Raw genomic sequence first — 22277 nt, 5'->3', positions numbered from 1 at the left:
GCTCCCCTCGCTGGATAGACGCTGCTGAAAATGTGAACTCCCTTCTACCTCTCCGGACTCTGGGAGGCAGCGTGATCTTACTGGGCAACTGATTGCTCAAATAATAGAAAGCAGAGGAAAATCACATTTGACGAGCCACTCTGTTGCAGTCAGTAGAGGGGGGTGGAACATAGATATTGTTGCATTTATCTTCACTAAATATGTTATGAGGGCTTGAATGACTCAGAGGAAAGGTTACATTTCCTTGGGTCCTCTGTGGAAGGAAGAAAGGTAATTGATGTTTGCTGAATGCCTGTGGAGGGCCAGGTCGTACTCTCATTACTTAAATATATATGATTTTAGTTGCCTCCCACAGAACCCCTTTGAGAGAAGAGGTTATGATCTCCACTTTGCTGGTGAAACAGTGAGGCTTTGAAAGGTTCAGAAATGCAGAGAAATAATAGCTTCTCCTATTCATGGACACAACCAGCCAAGTGGTGGTCCCAGATTCAAACCCAGTCTATCTGCCTTTAAGTTCCATGTTTTTATTTTTATTACCCTCCCATCTTGTCTTTCCATTGTGAAGGCCATGGGACTTAAAGCAGTTTTAAAGATGGACACGTTTATTTTTGTTAATAGAAGCTGTAAATCTGAATTAAAATTGCAGTATTGTTTACTGAGCCCTGGTTATGTAGCAACTCATTTAATCCTCAGAGCAACCCTGTGATGGACGTGTTTCTGTGGCCACCATATTTAGATGCAGAAGCTGAGCCCCAGAGAGACTGAATGACTTGCTCAAGGTTATGCAGCAACTTAATGGCTGATCAGGATCCCAATCCTGGCCTTCCAGCTGCAAGTTCATCCTCCAGACCACGGACCCACACTGCCCACTTACACTTGAGCATGACCTTCCTTCTGTGCAGGTGTTTGTGCCACAGTTTACTACTTGGCCTGAGGGAGAGACTGTGTACTTCACTTTGGGGGAGGCTAGGTGGTCCTGACCGAAGGCTGTTCTTCAAGCAAGTATCGTTTGGTATGGGAAAGGGACTTTCCAGGGAGAAAAGCGTTTTTTGATGCTCATAAAATTTAATGTTTTTTACTTGCTGTCTTTCTTTTGAAACTTGGGCATAATTTATTGAGCTGGGTTTGAAATATTCAGGAGGTCTCCATGTATTCCTTCTGAGGGAGTATTATTAAAAATGCATACTTGGTTTCCCCTGATTTCTGGGAGACATTAGAATATGACAAAGGGCCATATAACTTCAGAATTTACATCTTTGTATGAAATTCTGTGCTCTCCAGCACATGACACAATAAATATAAACGCAACATTGAAGATGAAGTATTTTCTGAAGAAAACTGAGCTGGGGAGTGAGTGTGCTGTTCTAACACCTTCCTTGGTCCGGAACTAGTTCTCAGGAACTACAGGAAGTTGTTCCATGGTGAGCCCCTGCTGTGTGTGCCCACCGGGGCGCTCGGAATCAGGGCTGGGCCATGGATTCCCCGGCCAGCACCACCCCCTCACTGTGACCGAGTGCCCCTTCATAGAGAGAGGACAGAACAGATGAGCACGGAGCTTTGGAAGGGGTGCGCCTGGGTGTGAACTTGTTCTCCAGCCTCGTGCTGGCTCACTCCTCCTGCCCACAGGCCTCAGCCTCCGGTCGTGTCTTCTGGAACACCCCCCTACCCCCACCCCGGCCCATGCTCCCAGCACCTCAGTGTGCTGCTGCTGTGCCGCTGGCCTCATGAAGGAGTCCCAGAAGCGTGCAGGAGGCACACGCGGCCACAGGTAGAAGGAGCCTTATAAAATACTGACCCCAGAGCCGAGAGAGTGTAGCGTGTGATGGATGTGAGCATGGGCTCTGGGTTCAGATCTCAGGCCCTCTGTTTATTAGTCTGGACCAGGACTAAGCCTGTGTAAGGCCCCAGCCCCTCTTCTGTTAATAGACTCAATAACCGGACCATAGAAGCCACCAGGGCAGGGATTTTTTAATCTCTTTAGTTTGCCACTATGTCCTCAGTGCTTAAAACAGGCCTTGGGAGATAGTAGATGCTCAATAGAAATTTGTTGAATGGTTGAATCTGAGAATGTCTAGATATTAAAGATGAATTTCTTTTTAAAAATATTTTATTTTTTTATTCAGTGAGAGGAGGGGAGGCAGAGACAGATTCCCGCATGCACCCTGACCGGGATCCACCCTGCAAGCCCACTAGGGGGTGATGCTCTGCCCTTGCTCCATTGCAGCAACCAGAGCCATTTTTTAGCGCCTGAGGTGGAGGCCATGGAGCCAGCCTCTGTGCTGGGGGCCAACTCGCTTCAGTCAAGCCTTGGCTGCAGGAGGGGGAGAGAGAGAGAGAAAGAGAGAGAGAAGCGAGAAGCGAGAGATGGGCACTTCTCCTGTGTGCCCTGACTGGAAATCAAACCCGGGACATCCACATGCCAGGCCAATGCACTACCACTGAGCCAACAGGCCAGGGCATGAATTTCTAAGGAAGGGAATATGCTATGGCCGAGCCTCATAAGGATGACTTTGCATGAGCCAGTGAAGGGGCAGCGCTTAGTCCTGGAGCCAGCACAGAGTATGTGCTCAGTGCACGTTTGTTCTGAATGATGGTGGCCCCTCCCACGCCCCTCCCCCAAGCAGGCTGGAAAAGGCTTTCTGTGCTGGGAGGCAGAAGAGGCCAGTGCTGAGCTGCCTTCCAACCCTGGATCCTTGGAAATCGATAGTCCCTTTTGTAACAAGCCTGTAGCAGCAATGCTTTAGAAAGGAGAGGCCAGCAGAGCCTTTAAAAATAATTCTTGACCCATTTTGACAAGCCCAGCCGAGCGCAGTGTTCTGTACTTGCAATAGATTATAATCACAACCGTTGTGTGATGCCAGGTGAACTACATTATGTGCTGTGTTAACAGAACAGAATCTTTGCCTTCTTATCCTCATCCCCCTCCCCCGTAAGTCCAGCCGAAATAATCAGCCCTGGAAGTATCTGTTTTTGTCACTGGCTTTGGCAGCAGCCCCAAGTGAGATAAGTGCAGTTGATCCTGTGCTCTGTGCCAGGACTGGGACCGGCTTGAGGGACAGCATTGTCTACGGGGGTGCATGTAGGCTCAGCACGGCAGGGCCACACCCCCTCCTGTGGGAGCTCTGTGTGACAGGAATAGTAGGTATCTGGGTGTCACCTGTTGTGATCACCTCTGTGTGACTATGGGCAAGTTTCTGAGGACCTAAGCCTCCTTAATTTGGAGCGACACTAGCACCCAGCATATTGTCTAAGGCTGCTGCGTGTGGTTGTGTAAATGTCCCCTGCATAAGGGCATGTGGCCCCGGGGACAGTGGGGCTCTATCCAGCCCATGTTCCTCTCACTGAGACTAGGCCTCACAGGCTTGTGACAACTCAGAGGGGGAGCCTTTTTCTTATTTGTGCAGAAGAGCTTTTATCTGTGGCCCTGAAAGTACTTGACATATATAGTAAGTGCTCAGAAAATAGCAAGTGCTGTTACTACTATTGAGAATTCATTTATGGAGAAGATGGGTGAGTGGATCAGAGGGGTTGGGGTGAGATAATCTGAGATCTGAGGTAAGCATTGAAGGGTGGGTAGGGTTTTAAGATGTGTGAATGGGAGGGAGGTGGAGGTGGAGGTTCAGGACAGAATCTCATTTGATCAATGTCAGTCCCTTGAAATATCAATATATCCTCCCCTCCCCTTCCCATCTTGCCCCTCCTGCCATTGCTTGAACACCATGCCGAGGAGATTAGAGGGAAGCCATCGAAAGAGAAGTTACAGCTCTAGATTACAAAGGAAGTCTGCTGTACCTCAGCGTACCCATCACACAGCCCCACCCAGCTCCAGCTCCCTGGTCCAGTCCTACTTTGTGCTTGACTCTCTATGGCCCCGCCTCCATTGTGAAAGCAAATTGCAGTTACCATCTCCTTTTATTTGTCAAAATAGCGACTTTATCCAGAGAAGAGACATGATCCAGTTTGAGTTTTAGGGGGACTGTTTGAGCATCAGCCTTGGGGGGGGGGAATGGAGAACAAGAAGGGCCACAGGATGGCGTGGGCAGGCTGTCGTGTTTGCTGGGTGGGAGATGGGGGTGCCCGCGTGACAGGGATGGAGGAGAGGGGACAGATCTGAGAGGGTAAGGCTGTGGATTTTAGGAAACAGTGGCACTTGATGTTTTTGTCGGTGCCCTTTTAATGGCATAATAATGGCTAAGAGTCTGGAATACGAACACATGCCACACTCTAAGCTAAGCACTCCTTATATAGTAACTCATTTAAAGCTTACAAACCCTGAAATTTACACCCTTATAACCCTCATTTTATGGATGAGAAACTGAGGCCCAGAGAGGTGAAAGCAACGATCCGAAGTCACTGCTGGAATAGGGGCTGAATCTCAGGTCCCCGGGCTCCGGGGTTTGCACCTTGAGCACCGTGCCGCGCAGTCTCTGAATGCTCCAACAGGACGGTGACAGCGAAGGGAGGCTGTTTGGAAAGCTCCACGCTGCACACTGCCTCTCACGTGCTTATATGGGTGCGTCTCTCAGCGCCGGGCTAGAACTCACGGCCTGTTTTTGCTTTTGTCTCCTGTCATTGCGCATTTGTCTCAGACTACCTCCAGGAAGGTGTTGGCCAATATTTTATTATCGCCATTTCTGTGTTTTTTGCCTTTGCTCCTTAAGGGTCATTAGTGGAAGGCAGGAAAGAAGTGTTATCTGGGCTGTTAGCTGCTGCTGCCCCGGGCGCCCTCTCGCCCCACTTACCTTGTGTATCCTCTGAAAGGTCGCCTGTCAGGGAAATGAAGACCAGCCCCACATCGGAGCTGTAACAGTTACCTAAACATCTGTTTCTCAGAGGCATCCCATTATTAATTGAGCTGCTGTTAGTTCTGGGTGTTTCTTTCTTCCCATTAAAGCGTAATCCCAGCCAAATGTTTTTAAGTAGCTCTTCTCTCAAGCTCTGACTTCTGAGCACAGAGGGGCTTGTTACAGAGGAGATTAAGGGAGTCTGTTTTAAATGTGAACTCATCACTGGGGTTTCCTTACAAGCATCTATATACTTAGCTTGGCGGCTCTGCAGAATGTATCCGCCCCTTGGGCTGCTGATGAGAGCGTGGCTTGGTGGCTCTACCACGTGATGTCGAGGAGGATCACTGCTCAGATACCAGGGCTTCTGCCTCTTCAGGACAAGCCTGAGCAAGCCCTGGGGTCAGCCCCACATGCAGTTTAATCAAAGCAACAGGCAGGGGGCTCTGACAATACAAGATACAGGGCTGCAAGCTCCTGAGTCAGACTGACGCCATTGCAGACTGCTGACTTTGGACAATCACTTTACCTTTCTGAGCCTCGCTTTGCTCATCTGTAAAGTGGACCTACGGCTCTACCTCCAGGTTGCTGTGTGTGCTGCACAGCCTGACCCCAGGAGTGCTTGTTAACAGGTATTTAAGGATCATTGTCTGTGGCAGGCACTGGATAGCTACCCACACTCTATTATTTTTTGTTCTGCATGACAAATCTGTGCAGTAGAGGACAGTGTCCTCATTTGACAATGAAGACAGCAGAATCACAGACTGAAATTATTTACTGAAGGTCACACAGCAGTGAGCAGACAGGACCTAGGTTGGACCTTCAAGCCCCTCTTTTTTCTGTGCCCCACCTGAGGTGTCCCCACTTAGATGGCTGCTGATCCTGAGCGTCCCCCAGTAATGCCTGCCAGCCCCCTGAATGTCTTCATGCTGGTTTTGTCATTTAGAGACTGGCTTCCAAAATGCCTTCACATGAAGCAAAACCATTTTAAAGAAGGTTCGTCTTTGGCTGCTGGAGTTCCCAGAGTCTTCTCTAGCTTCTCCTCTGGCCCCTGAACCCCACAGGAGGGCCCGACTGCAGCAGGAAGGCCCTTACTGGCCGCACCCCCACGAGGAGTGTGTTTGCAGAGGGGCCTGTAACAAGCCAGGCTGGGCCTCTGGGGTCGCAGAAGGCTGTGGGAGCAACCTGAGATGGTGCCTTTTCTGTGAGTGTGTGAGTGTGTGAGTGTGAGTGTGTGTGTGTGTGTGTGTGTGAGAGAGAGAGAGAGAGAGAGAGATGGTGTCCTCCGCCTTGAGTGATGAGTGATGCTCTCAGTCCTTGGTCCAGGCTCGTCGTCTCCTTCGGGTCCCCTGCTGGTCCACTGGTGTCTTGAGATGCCGGGGCAGCATGCTGGTGATGGTGTATGCTGAGAGGCAGGGTAGGGAGTCCAAGACATGGACTCAGAAATTTGAATCCCAGTTCTGCTGCTTGCTTTCCGTGTGGCCTAGGGCAAGATGTTTATCCTTTCTGTGCCTCAGTTTCCTCAGCTATAAAATTAGAAATAACACGTACCCCAGGGAGCTATGGGATGCCAGTGAGGTACCTCACTGGGACAAGGTCAAGCAGTCCGATGCGGAGTGAGTGCTCCCTGAGCCGACTTCCCCTCCTCACCACCACTGTACAGATACTGCCCTATGTCTTGTCTTTTCGGAGTCTCATGGCCCCCAATGGAGGAACAGATTAGATTTGAAAGCAGGAAACCTGGTCTACAGCTCTGGCTCTGCGAGGGAATAAGCTGCGTGGCCTTAGGTACAGGTCATTGCGCATCTCTGAGCCTCAGCTTCCTCCACCCTCAAATGGGCACAGTATCCTCTTCCTGGGCTATTCATTTGTTGTCTGATGGGTCACACGATATAAAAGACAAGGGCTTTAGCGCCGTTATAACTAGAGTTGAAATATCCACTGTCACTTGTGAGCTTTGTAATTTTAGCCCCCAAGCCTCACCTTTCTCCTCTGGGAAATGGGCACAAACAGACAATTGTTGAAAGGGCTCAACAAGCCAGGGTCAGAGAGAGTGAGGGCCACTCTGATTTTTGAGGACTTCCGTGACCTGTGTCCTGGGCTAGGTCTGGACTTGCCCTATTTCAGTTACCATTTTTAATTTTCTTAGTCTTCAAGCCTAAATTGACACTACCAGAAAACAATGTATATGCATCTAAAAGAACAACAGATGTTGATACCATTGGAGCTGTCTTATCTTTCAACACTCCTAAATTTTATCCAAAATGGTCATATTTTGGCTTTCTTTTTGCATCATTACTCATCATTCTATCTACTAATTAATGCAAGACATTTCAGATATAACGTATGTGTTGTATATATCAATAGTTGCTTCTCAAACTATCTGTGGTGAAGAACCAACTTAAAAAATTTCCAATTCATTGCAGACTGATACTTTTGTAAACTACTAAAAAAATCTAGAAAAATTATGGAATTCTTGGATTTCACAGCAGCATGAAATTGCTTTAAATGTTTCTGCATTCTTAATTTCAGTTTCTGAGCTCATCTCAGGCAGGTAGCGAGCAGTTAGCCTCCCAGCCCCAGTTCACGGACCCCCTTTGGGCAGCACTGTTGCAGACCAACATCTGTGCCATTGCCCAGAGCAACAGTGCCGCACGTGGCCACCGCTGCCGTCCGCTGCTGGCCGGCAGGCTCGAGGCGGCGTGTCTCTGGCTTGTGGCTTTGTTCACCTCAGTGAGAATTCAGTGGCTGCGATCTGACAAGTGGAAGAGCTTTGATGACATCGCTATTGGACAAATGAACTGAACAACTGGTTTCTACAACTAGGGGAGGGCCCAGTGCTGTGTAGACCCCAGTGTGTGAGACCCTTCCCCTTGTCTTTGCTGTGGCTCCCAAATCTGATAGCTCATCATGGGCACCGAGACCTCTAGACGCCTCCCTTCACGGAGTCAGAATTTCTGGGAGTGGGGCCCAGAAATCTGCATTTCTCAGAAGCCCTCCGTGCGACTGATGCTCAGCTTGCTTAGGGTGCCATTGGGCCACCTGCTCTACTCTCCTCCTCTGTGGGACACACTCGGCTCCTGAAGATGTAGTTGAAAGAACACAGAGTGGCTGTCCCACCCTGCTACTTCGGACTGTCAGAGCCTCCAGGCCTCGTTAGGAAAGCAGGTCCACACTGCAGGGGGTTGCGGGGTCCCATGAGCTGATGGATGTGACACTGGGGGAAGGCCTGGTGTGCAGTTGGGGCTCCAGGGTGTGTTAAGGCAAACGGTGAGGTCTTGGTCTTTACAGAGGCAGGTACAATGTCCTCAGGACCAAAGAAGACTCCAGATCCCTCCCCACAGGCGGTGTGAATGGGACCAACACCAGCTTGTGCGTTTTTATCAACACTAGGTTCTGAGGCGTCTGAGTACACGTTCGTGGAGAGTGTGTATATGACCAGAAGAGCCTCGGCTGCGGTCACGTCAGAGTTTGGGGCCGGGGTGTCTTGGTCCTGTTACTCTGGAGGGGTCTGTTAGGGAGCTGCAGGAGAGCAAAGCATGATTTACTTCAATGTGATTAGATAGAACATTCTGAAATGAAAGGAAATGCCAGAGGCATTTTTTAAAATTTTATCATTCTGTCATGATTTGGCAGGTAATTATGATAATTTCTGGGATTTTCACAGACTTAAAAGCTTTCTCACAGGCACATTATTTTTGGAGACCATCCTCCCTGATGCTCCAGCTGGAATGGATTGCTCAGTCTCCTGAAGCACAACTCAAATGTTACCTTCCTTCCCTCTGTCCTTTATGCCAGGGATACCAAATAGGTGTCATCTTGTACGCCAACACACTGATCAGTGGCTATGGCTGCTTGAGGGAGGAGTGCTGCTGTTGACTAGTGATGTCTGCCAAGGGGCGGGCCTTGGGAGAGAGTGGCAGAACAGGATATATTTCATCAGTCCCCAGTTAGGCGTTTTGGTAGATTCCAGCCATTTGGAACTAAACTGCTTTGAGCACACGTATAAATACAGGGGCCGGATAACTCTCCAGCAGAGATTGGCCAAGTCACAGAAGAGGGATTTTAAAAGTTTGATAGCTGTTGCTAAACATCCCTGTGACTTGATGGTACCATCTTCTCACCAGCCCAAAGGATGAAACCCAAGCGGTGACTGATAGGCATTCGCACCTTATTCATTACGCGTCGTGCACTTTTGAGCACAGCTGAGGAGCCCCGTCCTCTTCTGGCCAGGTGACTCCCTTGGGCCATTCTGAGAATCAGGGCTCTGTTCTCACCCCTCTGGCCCACGTTGGTCTGTGGTCGAAGCTGCATCAGCTGTGATTAGTGTATCTCCACTTGGAATTTGCTTTTGATTTGTCACTTTCTTTAGTGTCAAATGTCACTTCCTCCTTAACTGTCTTCAAATTAATTTTCAAGGAAATAAAAAGTGTTGAGAATAGAAAGAAATACAGCTGACTCTCAGAGCGGCCCAGAGCGTTGACAGGGCCGGAACACAGGGAGTGCCCGCGGTGATTTAGGGCACAGATCAGCCAGGGAGGCTGCCTGGCATGTGCCAGGACCAGTTGGAGAAGGGCCTCCTCAGTGTTTGCCCCGGGGAAGGCCTTCCCTGACTCTGTCTTCCAAGTCGTCCTCTCCCTGAGCGCTCAGTGACGTGACCTGTGGGACGTGAATCCCGTGACTCTCTGCCTGCTCCAGCACCAAGAACAATGCCTGGCAGATGGCTAGCAATTCTGTCGGTGACATTCCCTCTCGGGAGATAGGCGGTTTCTCCACAGCTGTCCACGCGCCTTGGTACCGCACACGGGGCCCCTGCCATCTGGCTTCTGGAGACCCATCCGTCCTCGTCCTCCTCCATTTCCCTCTCTGTGCCCAGCAGGTGAAATCCGCTCTCCTTCCCAGCGCAGACATGGTGCTGGGCTGCCGAGAGCAGTAGCTCACTCCCCCCACACAGTGGCCCCGTGAGGTGTGGGTAATTTCTAATTCCCATTCTGTAGGTGAATAACCTCAGGCTCTTTGAGGTCCAATGACTTTTATCAGGGCACATTGTCCGTAAGTGATCAAGCACAGGCTTGTCTTGAACCAGAATCTGAGCCCTTAACTACCTCTCTCAACTGCCTTCCTGTCGACCTCAGAGCCATTGTACCTGACCTTTCCTCCATGGGGTGTGCCTTTCTCCCCTGTCTCCTTGGTGCCCTACCGCTCAGCTCAGCGTGTTTAGGGAGCACGGAAGACTGAGTGAAGCCAGTGAGGCACTGAGGGAGGGGGCAGGAGAGGGGCTAGAGGGGCCGGGCCGGGTCTTGAAGGCGTATTCTTAGGACAGCGGGAAGCATTGAAGGTTTTAAACAGCAGGTGACAATGTCAGGATGTTGTTTTGGGAAGATCAGTGCCTCTTGGCAGAGAATGGTTTGGAGGGCACCTATTTTCTCTCGGTCCAATTCCCCGCGATTCTGTGCGGCTATTGGAAATAAGGAATGAAGGTCAGATGAGACCTGTAAGTGCCCTCAGAACCTAATAGAAATTCTCGTCGGCAGTGGTTGTGTAGCCTGCCCTTATTTTTATGGTAATGGGAACTATTTGTGACCTCAGATTCTTCTTCTGAGGCTCACTCTGAGTTTTGAATTCATTTTTAGTTATTCCAGAGTTTGGAAAGAATTATTTGAGGAACATTAAGTGCGGTGTGGTTTGTGTAAGATGAAAGCTGTTTGAACCAATGGCTGTATGTAGGGATATAACATGACAATTCTCAGCGCTGAGCTTAATAACAATGAACATTGTGATTTTAATGGTTGCTGGAAATTATTTTATCAAATTTTGCCCCCTCAGTACCATCAGATCCCCTCGCCCCATTCCCCAGTGAAATGAAAGCTTTGACCGACATGGTCAAGTCACTGTTCTGGCTACAAGAGAGAACCAGGGTTTTGACAGCTTGCGATAAACACCACTTGAAGCTGGGATGTTTTGATGTTTTATGCATTTATGGAAAATTGTTTTAACACTCTGGCTCCCGCTGCAAAACAAAAACTAAGCAAAAGCCTGCTTTGCTTTAGAAATGAGACTGGCGTTTATTTAAAGCTTGAATTTTGTGGGGCATGTTAGCAGGTATTCAGCAGTAATAGCGCCAGTAGTGTGTTTCCTGCTAACTGCGGGTAAGTGGGTTCTCAGCCCCGGGGAAGCGCACAGAGAGCTTATGTGCTTACCGTGCAGAGAATCCACACAGGCGTTGTTAGCGATAGTGTATTTATTTGTGAAAGGGCAAAAGAAGATCATCTCAAGCATTTTTTTATACAAAAGGAACAAGGCAACTGGAGGATATTAATTTTGGGTATGTACAATAGAAAAAGCAGTGTAAAGGCTCAGCGATTTTTCTCCCATTGTTAATTGCATGACTAATGCCGTGTCTTCTGTGCCACTTCCATTTTGCATTTCACACCCGTCTGAGAGAGGTAGGCACCTGAGGAACAGAAGGTGCCATTCCCAGAGAGGGGCTTCACTGAGCCAGTTAATAGCAGCTTCAGGATTATAATTGAGAACCTGGTAGATTTCACGTTGGTTGCACCATGTTCCCTTTAGGTTCATGTGAAGAGTTTGAATTCTCTTTCTTTTTTTGTATTTTTCTGAAGTGAGAAGCGGGGAGGCAGACAGACTCCTCCATGCACCCAACTGGATCCACCCGGCATGCCCACCAGGGAGCGATGCTCTGCCCATCTGGGGTGTTGCTCTGTTGTGGCCAGAGCCACTCTAGCGCCTGAGGCGGAGGCCATGGAGCCATCCTCAGTGCCCAGAGCCATCTTTGCTCCAGTGGAGCCTTGGCTGTGGGAGGGTAAGAGAGACAGAGAGGAAGGAGAGGGGGAGGAGTGGAGAAGCAGATGGGTGCTTCTTCTATGTGCCCTGACTGGGAATTGAACCCAGGACTTCCACATACCAGGCCGACGCTCTACCGCTGAGTCAACCAGCCAGGGCCAAGAGTTTTAATTCTTTTAAGGTGCCTAGGTGGTTATTCTGGCTGATAAATGAGAGATTGCTTTATTGGGAAAGGAAAAAGTAAGAAACAGTAGAAAGAATGGACTTCGATGGATGTTAATATTCTGGTGTAGTTCCTTTTTTGTCTTTTACCCTTTATGTAACAACATAATCAAAAAGAGGGAACACTCTCCATTATTCCTACCGGAGGCATCAAGACTCAGCGATCCATTTTTTAAAAAAGCCTCTCCCAATATTCCTTCTTAATTCTGACAGTACATTTTATATGTTATGTAAAGTACTTATTGCAAATGGTCTGATATTTATGCATTATATAGAGTACCTTATAAATGCCTTAACCATATAGGGTATCTTTGTGTTTTTTTTCTTATTGATTGATTGGGGGGGGGGGAGAGAAAGAGACAGAGAAACATTGATTTGTTGTTCCACTCATTTATGTACTACTTGGTTGCTTCCTGTTTGTGCCCTGACTGGGGATCAAACCCGCAACCTTGGTGTATCGGGACGATGCTCCAACCAGCTGAGCTACCCAGCCAGGGCTTCTTTGTGTTTTTTGTAAGTTATAACTGGAAAGATCTGTTGTTCATTCTGTACATCAATCATAGATTACCTTATGGTTCCCTCCATTTTTATTTATTTGGGATCAGCCAAGAGTATTGCATGAATGTGGAAAAATTTGAGGGCTAACAGCAGGCCTGATTGGGTTGCATGTGGGCACAGTGCAGTGGTAGGATCGTGGCAAGTGCCCAATGATCAAGAGCCAGGTTCACTAATCATATGACCTTGACCCAGTGCATTAAATTACAACATGTTTCTCTTCCTGTAAGGTGGGAATGATACCCGCCTCTTAGAGCTGGTGTAAGGAAGACGCGGGGTGCACAAGGAGTGTTTTCCTGGCCCGGAGAAAGCAGTGACTGTAGGGTGGTTGTGCTGCTGCAGCTGTGTCTGTCACTGTTTCAACAAGGCTCTGGCTCTATATTCTTGGTCTTCAGAACCAAGGCCCCAATGAACAGAAATGGTCAGTTATTCTAATTGTGCCACCAGCAGGGAAATTCTTGCCAGACGTAACTCAGATTGGAAAGAAAACCTTTGCTAGAAAAGTGTTCATGAATTAAGAATAAAAGCCAAAGGTACAAAATGACCTGATACAGTCATGTCCTAATCGTAAACTGGGAACTATCAATTCTGTAGTGTTAAATCAACCAGGTGAAAAAAAATATTAAATTTACGGGTGGATTTGTGTAGCTCGCCTGTGAGCAGTGTTATGTCTCCAGCCAGTGTTGGGATTCAGCTGGTTCGCACCGGTTCAGCAGAACTGATACCTAATTTTTTGTTGAGTTTGGCGAACTGGTTGTTAAAATGGCACTTGTAATCAGGATTCTCTCTAAGGTGGGTGCCTGGGCAGCCCCCCAATGTGGAAATCACAAATTTATATTCCTTACTCTATTTTTAATGTTCATCTGAGCAACAATGTATTCTAAGTGCCTGTAGTAATGTTCAGTCCATCCATAGGTGAAAAAAAATTTGATGGAACTATGCTTGTAATATGTACTTACTCATTTCATGAAACTCATTGTACTTTTGATGAAATACTACGTTTTAATTTCCTCACATTTGTTACTTTAGTAAACAAATCTATAATATAAAGAGAAAAAGTGCCAAACAACTGGAGGATGACAAACTGTCATTGGAGATACCTTAAATAACAGTTTTATTGTTTTTGTCAGGTATTATTTAATATTTTTCATTAATATTTTAAAACTCTTATAACAATCTAGTTTTGTGTACCTCTTTTATTGTTCTTATTTAAGTATTAAAGGCATGAAATGATAAACTACCTTTCAATATATCTTATTTTTTTATACTTAAAACAGGTATTAGGGCAGAGAACTGCTGTTAAATTATTTGAACCCCACCACTGTCTCCGACCCAAATAACCTCCTGATGCCTTGCTGACAGGTGGTGGGCCCAGGTGGGGAAAGCCGTTGGGGAGGGTCTGCCCTCTGAGCCTCACTGTCCGGTCTTGTGTGTTCCAGGTGGCGGAGATGCACGGTGAGCTGATTGAGTTCAACGAGCGCCTGCACAGGGCCCTGGTGGCCAAGGAAGCCCTTGTGTCCCAGATGAGGCAGGAGCTCATCGACCTCCGGGGGCCGGTGAGTGTTGCCACTCAGGGACATCTCAGCCTTCCCCTCTGCCCAGTCTCTGTCTGTCCTCCCAGCCCTCCTGTCTGCAATCCCACTGTTTCATTTGTTCATTTTTAACAACGTCAAGGCTTTGGAAAAGTTCAGACTAGAGAGCAAACATTCATGTACCCACCATCCAGATTTTGTGTACATTAACCTTAACCACATTGGCTTTTTTTTTTCCCAGGTGGGGGATGGAATAAATAAAAGCTACAAATTCTGTTGAAGCCCCCTTGTAACATTTCATGCCCCAGCCCCTCATGATCACTATTCTGAAACTGGCATGTAGCCTTCCTCTATTTTATACTTTATTACATAGATAAATTCCCATGAGCCCTAAACAGTCCTGGTTTTGTGTAACTTTTACCTACACAGTATGACTTGTATACATCTCTTTGCCCCTTGTTTTTGTTAGGTGGCTTATAGATCTGTACTGTGGTTTGAGGACTGTCCTGTAGAGATCTACACAGAGATTTTAAACTGCGGCACTCTTTACAGTTTGGGCTGTATAATTATTTGTTGAGGGGCTGTCCTATGCATTGTGGGATGTTCAGCATCATTTCTGGTCTCTACCCACTGGAGACCAGTAGCACCCTACCCCAAAATGGCAACTAAAGCCTCTCTAGACATTGCCAGATCTCCCATCCCCTGGGGGGCAACATCACAGTTGAGAACTCATGACCTGGTTCATTCACTTTCTCGACTCCAGTTCTTCGCTGAATGAAATACCACAATATTTTTGATCCAGTTGCGTGTCCATAGACTTTAAGATTGTTGCCAGTATTTTGCTGTTAAAGACCATGATGATGAGAGCATCTTGTCCTTTTGAACACATTTGTAATAGTGTCTTTTTTATTTAAAAACTTTTTTGTTATGTTCAATGTTAAATGCCCAGAGTAGGCAGATTAGTGAAATACATCTTAGATATGCATTGTCAAGTTGAATTATGATTAATCCTGCTCAGTCTCTTTGAAGTTACCCATATCCACTTCCCCATTCTGTATTATTCTGAATCAAATACTGAGTGTTATTTCATCTAGAGACATTATAGTAGATATGTGTGTGTGTATCAAAATAAGAAAAATGTAAAGATGGTATCATTGTCATCCCTTAGTCACCAGTAATTCCTTTTTCATCAGATATCAGTGTTCAGATTTCTTATATTGTCTCATAATTTTTTTAGTTTTTTGACTCAAGATCCTCATGAAGTCCAATTATTATATTAGTCATGTGTCTTATGTTTCTTATTTAAAAATGTTTTATAGTAAAATATACTTAACATAAAATTTACCATTTTAGCCATTTTAATATGTACAGTTATGTGACTTTAGGTATATTTACAATGTTATGTAAATGACCATACTGACATGTCTCCTGAACTTTATCATCTGCCTCAATGGAAATGCTCTACGTATTAAACATTAACCCTCCATTCTTCTCTCCCCGCCCAGCCCTGGAAATCATCGTTCTACTTGTCTCCATGAATTTAACTGCTCTTTTACATTTTTTTTCATTCCATTGAGGCTTCTTTCATCTCTCCCCTTCTCTTTTTTTACAATTTATTAAAGACCCTGGGTCATTTCACCACCTGAAATTTGCTGATTGCATTTCTAATCAGTGCTATTTGACAGGTTCCTCTATTAACTGTATTTCCTTAAATTGGCATTTGAACCTAGGGACTTGGATTCGGATTTCATTTTGCTGAAAGCGTAATTCTTACTGGGGTGATATTTTCTGTCGGGAAGTGCACAATGACTACTTTCTTTTTCTTTTCTTTTTTTATCTTAGTAGCCATCTTTTATTACTTCCTACATCCATTACACAGATGTTTCCTAAAGTCAATGCCTGAGTCTAAGCGTGAAACTTCCTGAGCTGTAGGGTGTGGTAGCTTACGCTTTACTGAGTTTTGCCATATTGTAAAGTAAAAGCACCTATTTGAGATTCCGCTGTCAGTGGGCAGGAGTTCCTTCCCACACTTTCTACACCCCTGCTAACACTTTCAGGTGTGAGGTGCTTTAACTTGCATTTCTCTGCGCACGTGCGACGGACCATCTTTTCATTTGCTTGTTGCCCATTGGGTTTCCACTTCCGTGACTTGTTTCTCACGGTCTTTTTCCCCATTTTCTATTGGATCGTGATATTTTTTTCCTTACTGGTTTGTAGCAGTTCTTTATGTATCTTTTCCACTTATACTTATTGTAAATTTTCCCTCCCAGCCTGTGGTTCAATGATTCCTGTGTTTAATACAGGTGGGAGATTTCACACAGATGTAAAAGCAGATAGAATCGTTTAATGAAACCCATCTCTCAGCTTTAGCAACAATCAGCTGACACTCAGTTTTGCTTCATTCATACTCAACTCAGTCACTTCCCTGTACAAATTATTTCCAAGCCATGCTATTGTATTCATAAATATTTTAATATTTATCACTAAAAGATACTTACAGTGCCATTATTATGCCTAACGAATTAATGGGGATTCCTTAATATTATCAAGTGTCCAATCAGTGTTCAATTTTCTGCAGTTCTCTCAAAGTTGTTTTTTTTTTATTTAGTTGCTCTAATCAGAATCCTGTTAAAGTGCACATACTACATTTGAGGGGTAGATCTCTTAAACCTGCTGTAATCTGCACATTCCCCCTCTGTAGTTCTGCCTTATGCCTCTTGCCTTCCTGCTGTTCCCATCTAAGGAACTTGGCCCTTCGAACTGTAGGTTTTCCTAGTTAGGATTTTGTTGATTGCAGCCCTGTGGCGAGGCTCCCCATATTTCTCTGCCCCTTGCCTGCCTTTGAATTGGTCACGAGCTCTCCAAGCTTGGTGAGTTTCAGCTTTGACTTTCGGATGCCACAGTGGCTTCTCAGGAGGCGTGGTGTGTGCTTCCATCGGGAGGAGCCAGGACACCAGTCTCAGGAACAGCACTGGAGATGCCGCTCCCACGGGACCGTTTATGTATGTGGGGCCAGCGTGTGGATGCTGCCGCCACGCTCAAAGCCCTACAGTGCAGTCCCTGATTGAGTTTGTCCTCCACCGTCACGGGTCCTAGACTTTGTACAAGGCTCTGTGGCTTTCTTGAACTAGGGAGATCCAGGTTTCCTAGGGGAAACACATTGAATAAGCACTGTGACCCCTTGGTGGGAAGTGGTTCTGTCGCTGTTTTACAGGTTGGCTGAGGCTCACAGAGGCCCCACGCCTTACAGTATGTGGAAGAGCTGGATTCAAACTCAGGTTTAATCACAGTCTGTTTTCTTCCTCCACGTTCCACCAAGCCTGGGGAGTCGGGGGGAGCAGGTCTGAGGGGCTCCCCTGTGTTACCCGTTGACCTTCAAGGTCCCAGGAGTCCCTCTGCAGTGTCCCCCAGCCGTGCTCCACACTAGAGACTTAGGGCCTGTCTGGTGCGGTTCCTCCGTTTGCTGTGTCCACAGCCCTGCAGCTGAGAAAGGCCCGAGAGGCTGCAGGAGTGGAGCAGGCCCGGTGCTGACCTGCTGCCCCATGGGGGTGGGTTGTTCGGGGGCTAGGCCAGTCTCTCCTGCCTCCGTGCCCAGTTTCAGGGATCCCAACACACTGCAAGGCCCACCCTACTAGAGAGGGGCCTGATGGCAGGTAAGGACTGAGGAATGGTCCCATCCTTAGGGTAGGTCCAGTTTGGACCCTGTGGGGTCCTTTATGCTAAAAGAAAGGTGGGAGACTACTGTCTCTGCACACACATTTCCAGAAAGCAGCTTCAGTGCACTCGTCCACTTGTGAACGATAAAAACGATGCACCACTTGTACCAATCAATACTTCCAATTTAACAGCTAGCTTTTATTGAGTAATTGATATATGCAAAAAATAAGGACCTTCAAAGTATCAGTCTTTCGTTTATTCCTCACCCACCCAGCAGTAATTACTATTATGATCCCATTTAGCAGAAGGGAAACCCAGAAATGAAGTCACTGAGCCAATGTCACACAATGGAAAGTGGCAGGTCTGGGTCCGTTGGCCTTGAAAGACTGCATTTTTCTTTAAACAGTAGAAACTAAGAGAAATTTGGACTCTTGACAAAACTCGTTGTACCCATGCTGCAGTCAAGTGGTGTAGAAGGATATTCAGTGGAAAAGAAACCTCCCTCCTCTCCCTGTCCCCCGCTGTCCTACCCAGAGGCAGTACCCACGACATGCTTTGTGTTTCCAGTGCCTGCACGTCTTGCTGTCTAGTAGCCTGCTGCTGTCCTCATTGATCTGAATGTCACCCCCCCTTAAATACTTTAGAGATCCTATTCTTTTACTTGGCATAGAGACCTGCATCATTCTTTTAAACTGTATGGCATTCCCTTGAACTGGCAATACCATGATTCATAACCAGGTCAGTATTCCCCCTCGCCTCCACCGGGACCTGCCGAATTTACTAAATCTTTTTTTTTTCCTTTTGTATCTTTTTTTAAAATTAATTTTAATGGGGTGATAAATCAGGGTACATATGTTCAGAGAAAACATCTCTAGGTTATTTTTTTTTCAGTTTTGGTTGTTGTTGTTTTTTTTTACAGAGACAGAAAGTCAGAGAGAGGGATAGATAGGGACAGACAGGAACAGAGAGAGATGAGAAGCATCAATCATTAGTTTTTCGTTGCGACACCTTAGTTGTTCATTGATTGCTTTCTCTTATGTGCCTTGACTGTGGGGCTGCAACAGACTGAGTAACTCCTTGCTCTAGCCAGAGACCTTGGGTCCAAGCTGGTGAGCTTTACTCAAACCAGATGAGCCTGCACTCAAACTGGCGACCTCGGGGTCTCGGTCCACATCCCAGTCCGACGCTCTATCCACTGCGCCACCTCCTGGTCAGGCTCTCTCTAGGTTATTTTGACATTTGATTATGCTGCATTCCCATCCCCTGGTCAGTATAGATATTGAGTTGTCCGTTTTTATTTTTATGGCAATGTTGGCATAACCATCTTGTGAAATCCTACATTTAGACAAGAAGGTTGTCTGGTAACTTGTGGGGCTCAGCTTGGCGGGGTGAAACCCCAGAGATTTTGTCCTGTGAGACCCCAGGGATTGGGGAAGACCACCACCCTCTTCTGTCCTCCTTCACCAGGGAAACTTTCTGGGGGCCAGCATCTGCCAGCAGCTTGTGATTTATTGAGTTCCAGCAGTGTGCCAGGCACACAATGGGTCTTTGCCTTCATTCTCTTAGTGAACTCTGAAGACAAGCCTGTGAATTGGTGGGGTGGTTGTCCTCTCTTCTAGATATGGCAGCTGGGATGTGGAAGGGCATAGGCCCCGCCCCCATCAGCTTGCTTCTGCTCCAGGCCCTTTGTCCCCTCCCTCTGAGGGGCCTTTGCTCCTGCTGTTCCCTCTGCCTGGAATATAGCCCTGGGCCCAGGAAACTCACTCCTCACGATCAGCTCCTGGCCTCCCCAGAAACCTTCCTGATGCCCTGACAAAGTCAGATTTTCCACGGTGACTACCATGCTTATATTTATCTCTCCCCCTTCTCGTGATGTAATTTTCCATTTCTTACCGATCAGTATTTGTCTCCCCTGCTCAATGGGGGCAACTTACTGTCTCTTCTCCCTTGAGTCCCAGTGATTCACAAGGTAGGTGCTCAGTAAAGGTGGGTTGCTCATTGAGTGAATGAGTGAGGGAATTTTTCCTGGGCCCCTATGACATGCAAGTCCACCTCTCTTCCCCCGTGCCACACTCCCTTTTGCTTAAGTCTGCATGCCCCTCAGGGCAGTGAGATCATTCACACAGAGGTGGTTCCCTTTGTGGGGTCCTTTCCTGGGGCAGGCTGGGATGGCCAGAGGGAGGAGCGAGTAAAGCCATCATTAAGGACCACAGGCTGTCAGGAAAAGCTGGCCATTTGATCAGTGGCCCCAAGGGGACACCTTGACCTTGTCATTATTGCCTTAGGCCCACTCCTCTCATCTCCCCAGAGTCAGACAGCTGGGGCAAAAGATCTGGAGCCTTATCTCCTTTTTAATGGTGAGAGGCATTTGTCCTGGGAATCTCAGCCTCTTTCCCCTTCGTTTCCACTTGGCATGGCTCTCAGCAGACCCTGGCTTAGCCTCCCTTTCAGGCCAACAGTGTTTGAGCAAGCACCTCAAGGGCAGAACTGTGTCTGCTTTATTTGGAAAGCCCATTCCTCTTCTGTCAAGTGAGGAGTCTCTACCAGTCAAACAGCTCAGCGGGTGTGCGGGAAGAGCCTCACCCTGTTTCCATCTCTGAATCCCCAGCCTAACACTGTGCCCTGCACATAGTAGGTGCTCACTAAGTGCTTGCTAAGTGAGAACTTCATTTTCATAGAGCAGAAAATAACTATATGGACCAAATAATTTTTTTAAAAAGCTAGGGACACAGTTTCTTCTCAGTGGTTTCTTTTTATATTATAAACTCTTAAGTCACGTATTTTAAGAAAGAGTTTGGGATTAAGGGTTGAGTTATTTTCCCTTTTGTATTTTTGAATGTATTTTTAGGACTCTCTCCTCATTATTTTCCCTCCTCTGGTGTAAGATGTAAATGAATGCTGGAGGATTTTGTTTTGTTTTTCTAAAACCTTTTAGCAAGATTTGATTATAGCCCTGAAAATTCTCTGGGAGAAGAACTCTTGTTTTTCGGGTCTCTTTTTACTAAGTGAGAGGCGGAACGACTCCTGCATGCATCCTGACCAGGATCCACCCAGCAAGCTCCTTACTGGGCGGTGCTCTGCCCATCTGGGGCTGCTGACCCGTGCTTGGCAGTTGAGCTATTTTAGCTCCTGAGGCAAGGCCATGGAACCATTCTAAGTCATCCTCAGCCGTGGAGCCAACTTGCTTCAGCCAAGCCATGGCTGCGGGAGTGGGGGAGAGAGATAAAGAGAGGAGGGGGAGGGGGAGGGGTGGAGAAATAGATCATCGCTTCTCCTGTGTGCCCTGACTGGGCATCAAACTCGGGACTTTCACATGCCAGGATGATGCTCTACCACTGAGCCAACTGGCCAGGGCCACTACTGTTTTGAATAATAAATGGAGAAATAGAACCTGAGATGCAGAGGTCAGTTCAAGCCACGGCGCAGGGATGGGGAGACAGTAGCTCATTCAATGCTGGTGTGTCCCCGGGGGGAGCAAACTTGGTCTCTGTCTGTAATTGAAGTTGGACTTGTCTGTTTCCCTGGTGAGTCTCTGTTCCCAGGCACCATTGAAGCGGCCTCACCTCCACTTAAGCTGAAGAGTTGGTCCACTGTGGTCTGGTTTGAGGTCTGTATAATCACTATCCTGCCTCAAAGCATCATCCTGTGGTTTGTTCCTATTGTCACTGCTCCCACCTGTCCCCGCCCAAACCTGTCAGGTAAAGGGACCACCCTTTGTTAGCGCCTGGTGTGAGTGTGCATTTTTGTCCTCTCACTTGCAGGACAAGCCTGTGTAGTTTATTTATTAGACCCATTTTTCAGCTGAGCAGACTGAGCCGCAGAGTGATTTCATGATGGCCATGGCTCGCGGCTTCCTGGCGGCACCAGAGTGCCGGCCCCTGGCTCGAGGCTTCCCCGCAGCACCAGAGTGCCGGCCCCTGGCTCGAGGCTTCCCGGGGGCGCCAGAGTGCCGGCCCGTGGCTCTCCTTCTTTAACTCCGGGCCACTTATGTTTTTTTCTCTTTTCTTGTCTTTAATTTCAGGGAAAATTTAGTGTCTCTTTTGCTCTAGGCACAACACTCTTGGTGGTTTTAAAGATTCGGATGTTTAATGGAATAAGATTGAAAAATGTTCGATTTAAGTGTGTTCAGTAGGTTTCTTTGCTATAGCATCTCCCTCCGGAGTGCCGCCTAGCTCTCCGAAGGGGGCAGGTACAGCCTGTGCTGTATGCATTATTTCCCACGATTATTTCCCCAAAGAGCATCTTTTCTAAGATGCTTTTCGAGGCATGTGTTTGGGAGATATAGGGCCCTGTTGCATATCATGGTAGTTACCCAGGGGCTGGCTGGTAAGGGGGTCCTGAAAGCGTGGTTTGTCTCATGAGCTTGCCTGGGTATGGGGTCTGCAGGGCTTGGAGCAGAGGAGGTGACATTGCATGGCTGTGGGTTGCAGTGAGCCTGCCTGTGGTACACGGGAGGTGAGTGACAGGTCAGCATTCAGTCCTGGATTCAATTGGCCTGCTCCTCCCTCCCCAGCTGGCCCGGGTCTCGGTCGTGTTCTCAGCACTGGGTCCAGCGTCTATGGGCTCTTTCACACTGCCTCACAGAGCAGCTTGTTCTGGCTTCTCCAGCGTTCTCTGTTCTCCCTCTCGCTCTGTTTCTCTGCTTTATATCTGCCTCTTAGTTTCTTTTGTCTCTGAACGCTTCTCTCTTTTTAGTCCTGTCTCTCTCCCCCTGCGTTTCTGT

At 47.4% G+C, this 22277-nt stretch overlaps 1 protein-coding gene across 1 annotated transcript in view; it reads left to right on the top strand.

The window, feature by feature from the left end:
* Window positions 1-22277, top strand: part of SNX29 (sorting nexin 29) — a 568687-nt gene that overhangs the window by 358468 nt on the left and 187942 nt on the right. Inside the window, exon 16 of the mRNA XM_066274829.1 lies at window positions 13805-13921. Coding sequence (XP_066130926.1) covers window positions 13805-13921 — 117 coding nt within the window. The remainder of the gene's footprint in view (window positions 1-13804; window positions 13922-22277) is intronic.

This window comes from Saccopteryx bilineata, chromosome 4 (assembly GCF_036850765.1).
Source record: "Saccopteryx bilineata isolate mSacBil1 chromosome 4, mSacBil1_pri_phased_curated, whole genome shotgun sequence".
Classification (NCBI taxonomy): Eukaryota; Metazoa; Chordata; class Mammalia; order Chiroptera; family Emballonuridae; genus Saccopteryx; species Saccopteryx bilineata.
Note: the sequence above shows the minus strand (reverse complement) of the source record. Positions and strands in the feature narration are given on the sequence as shown.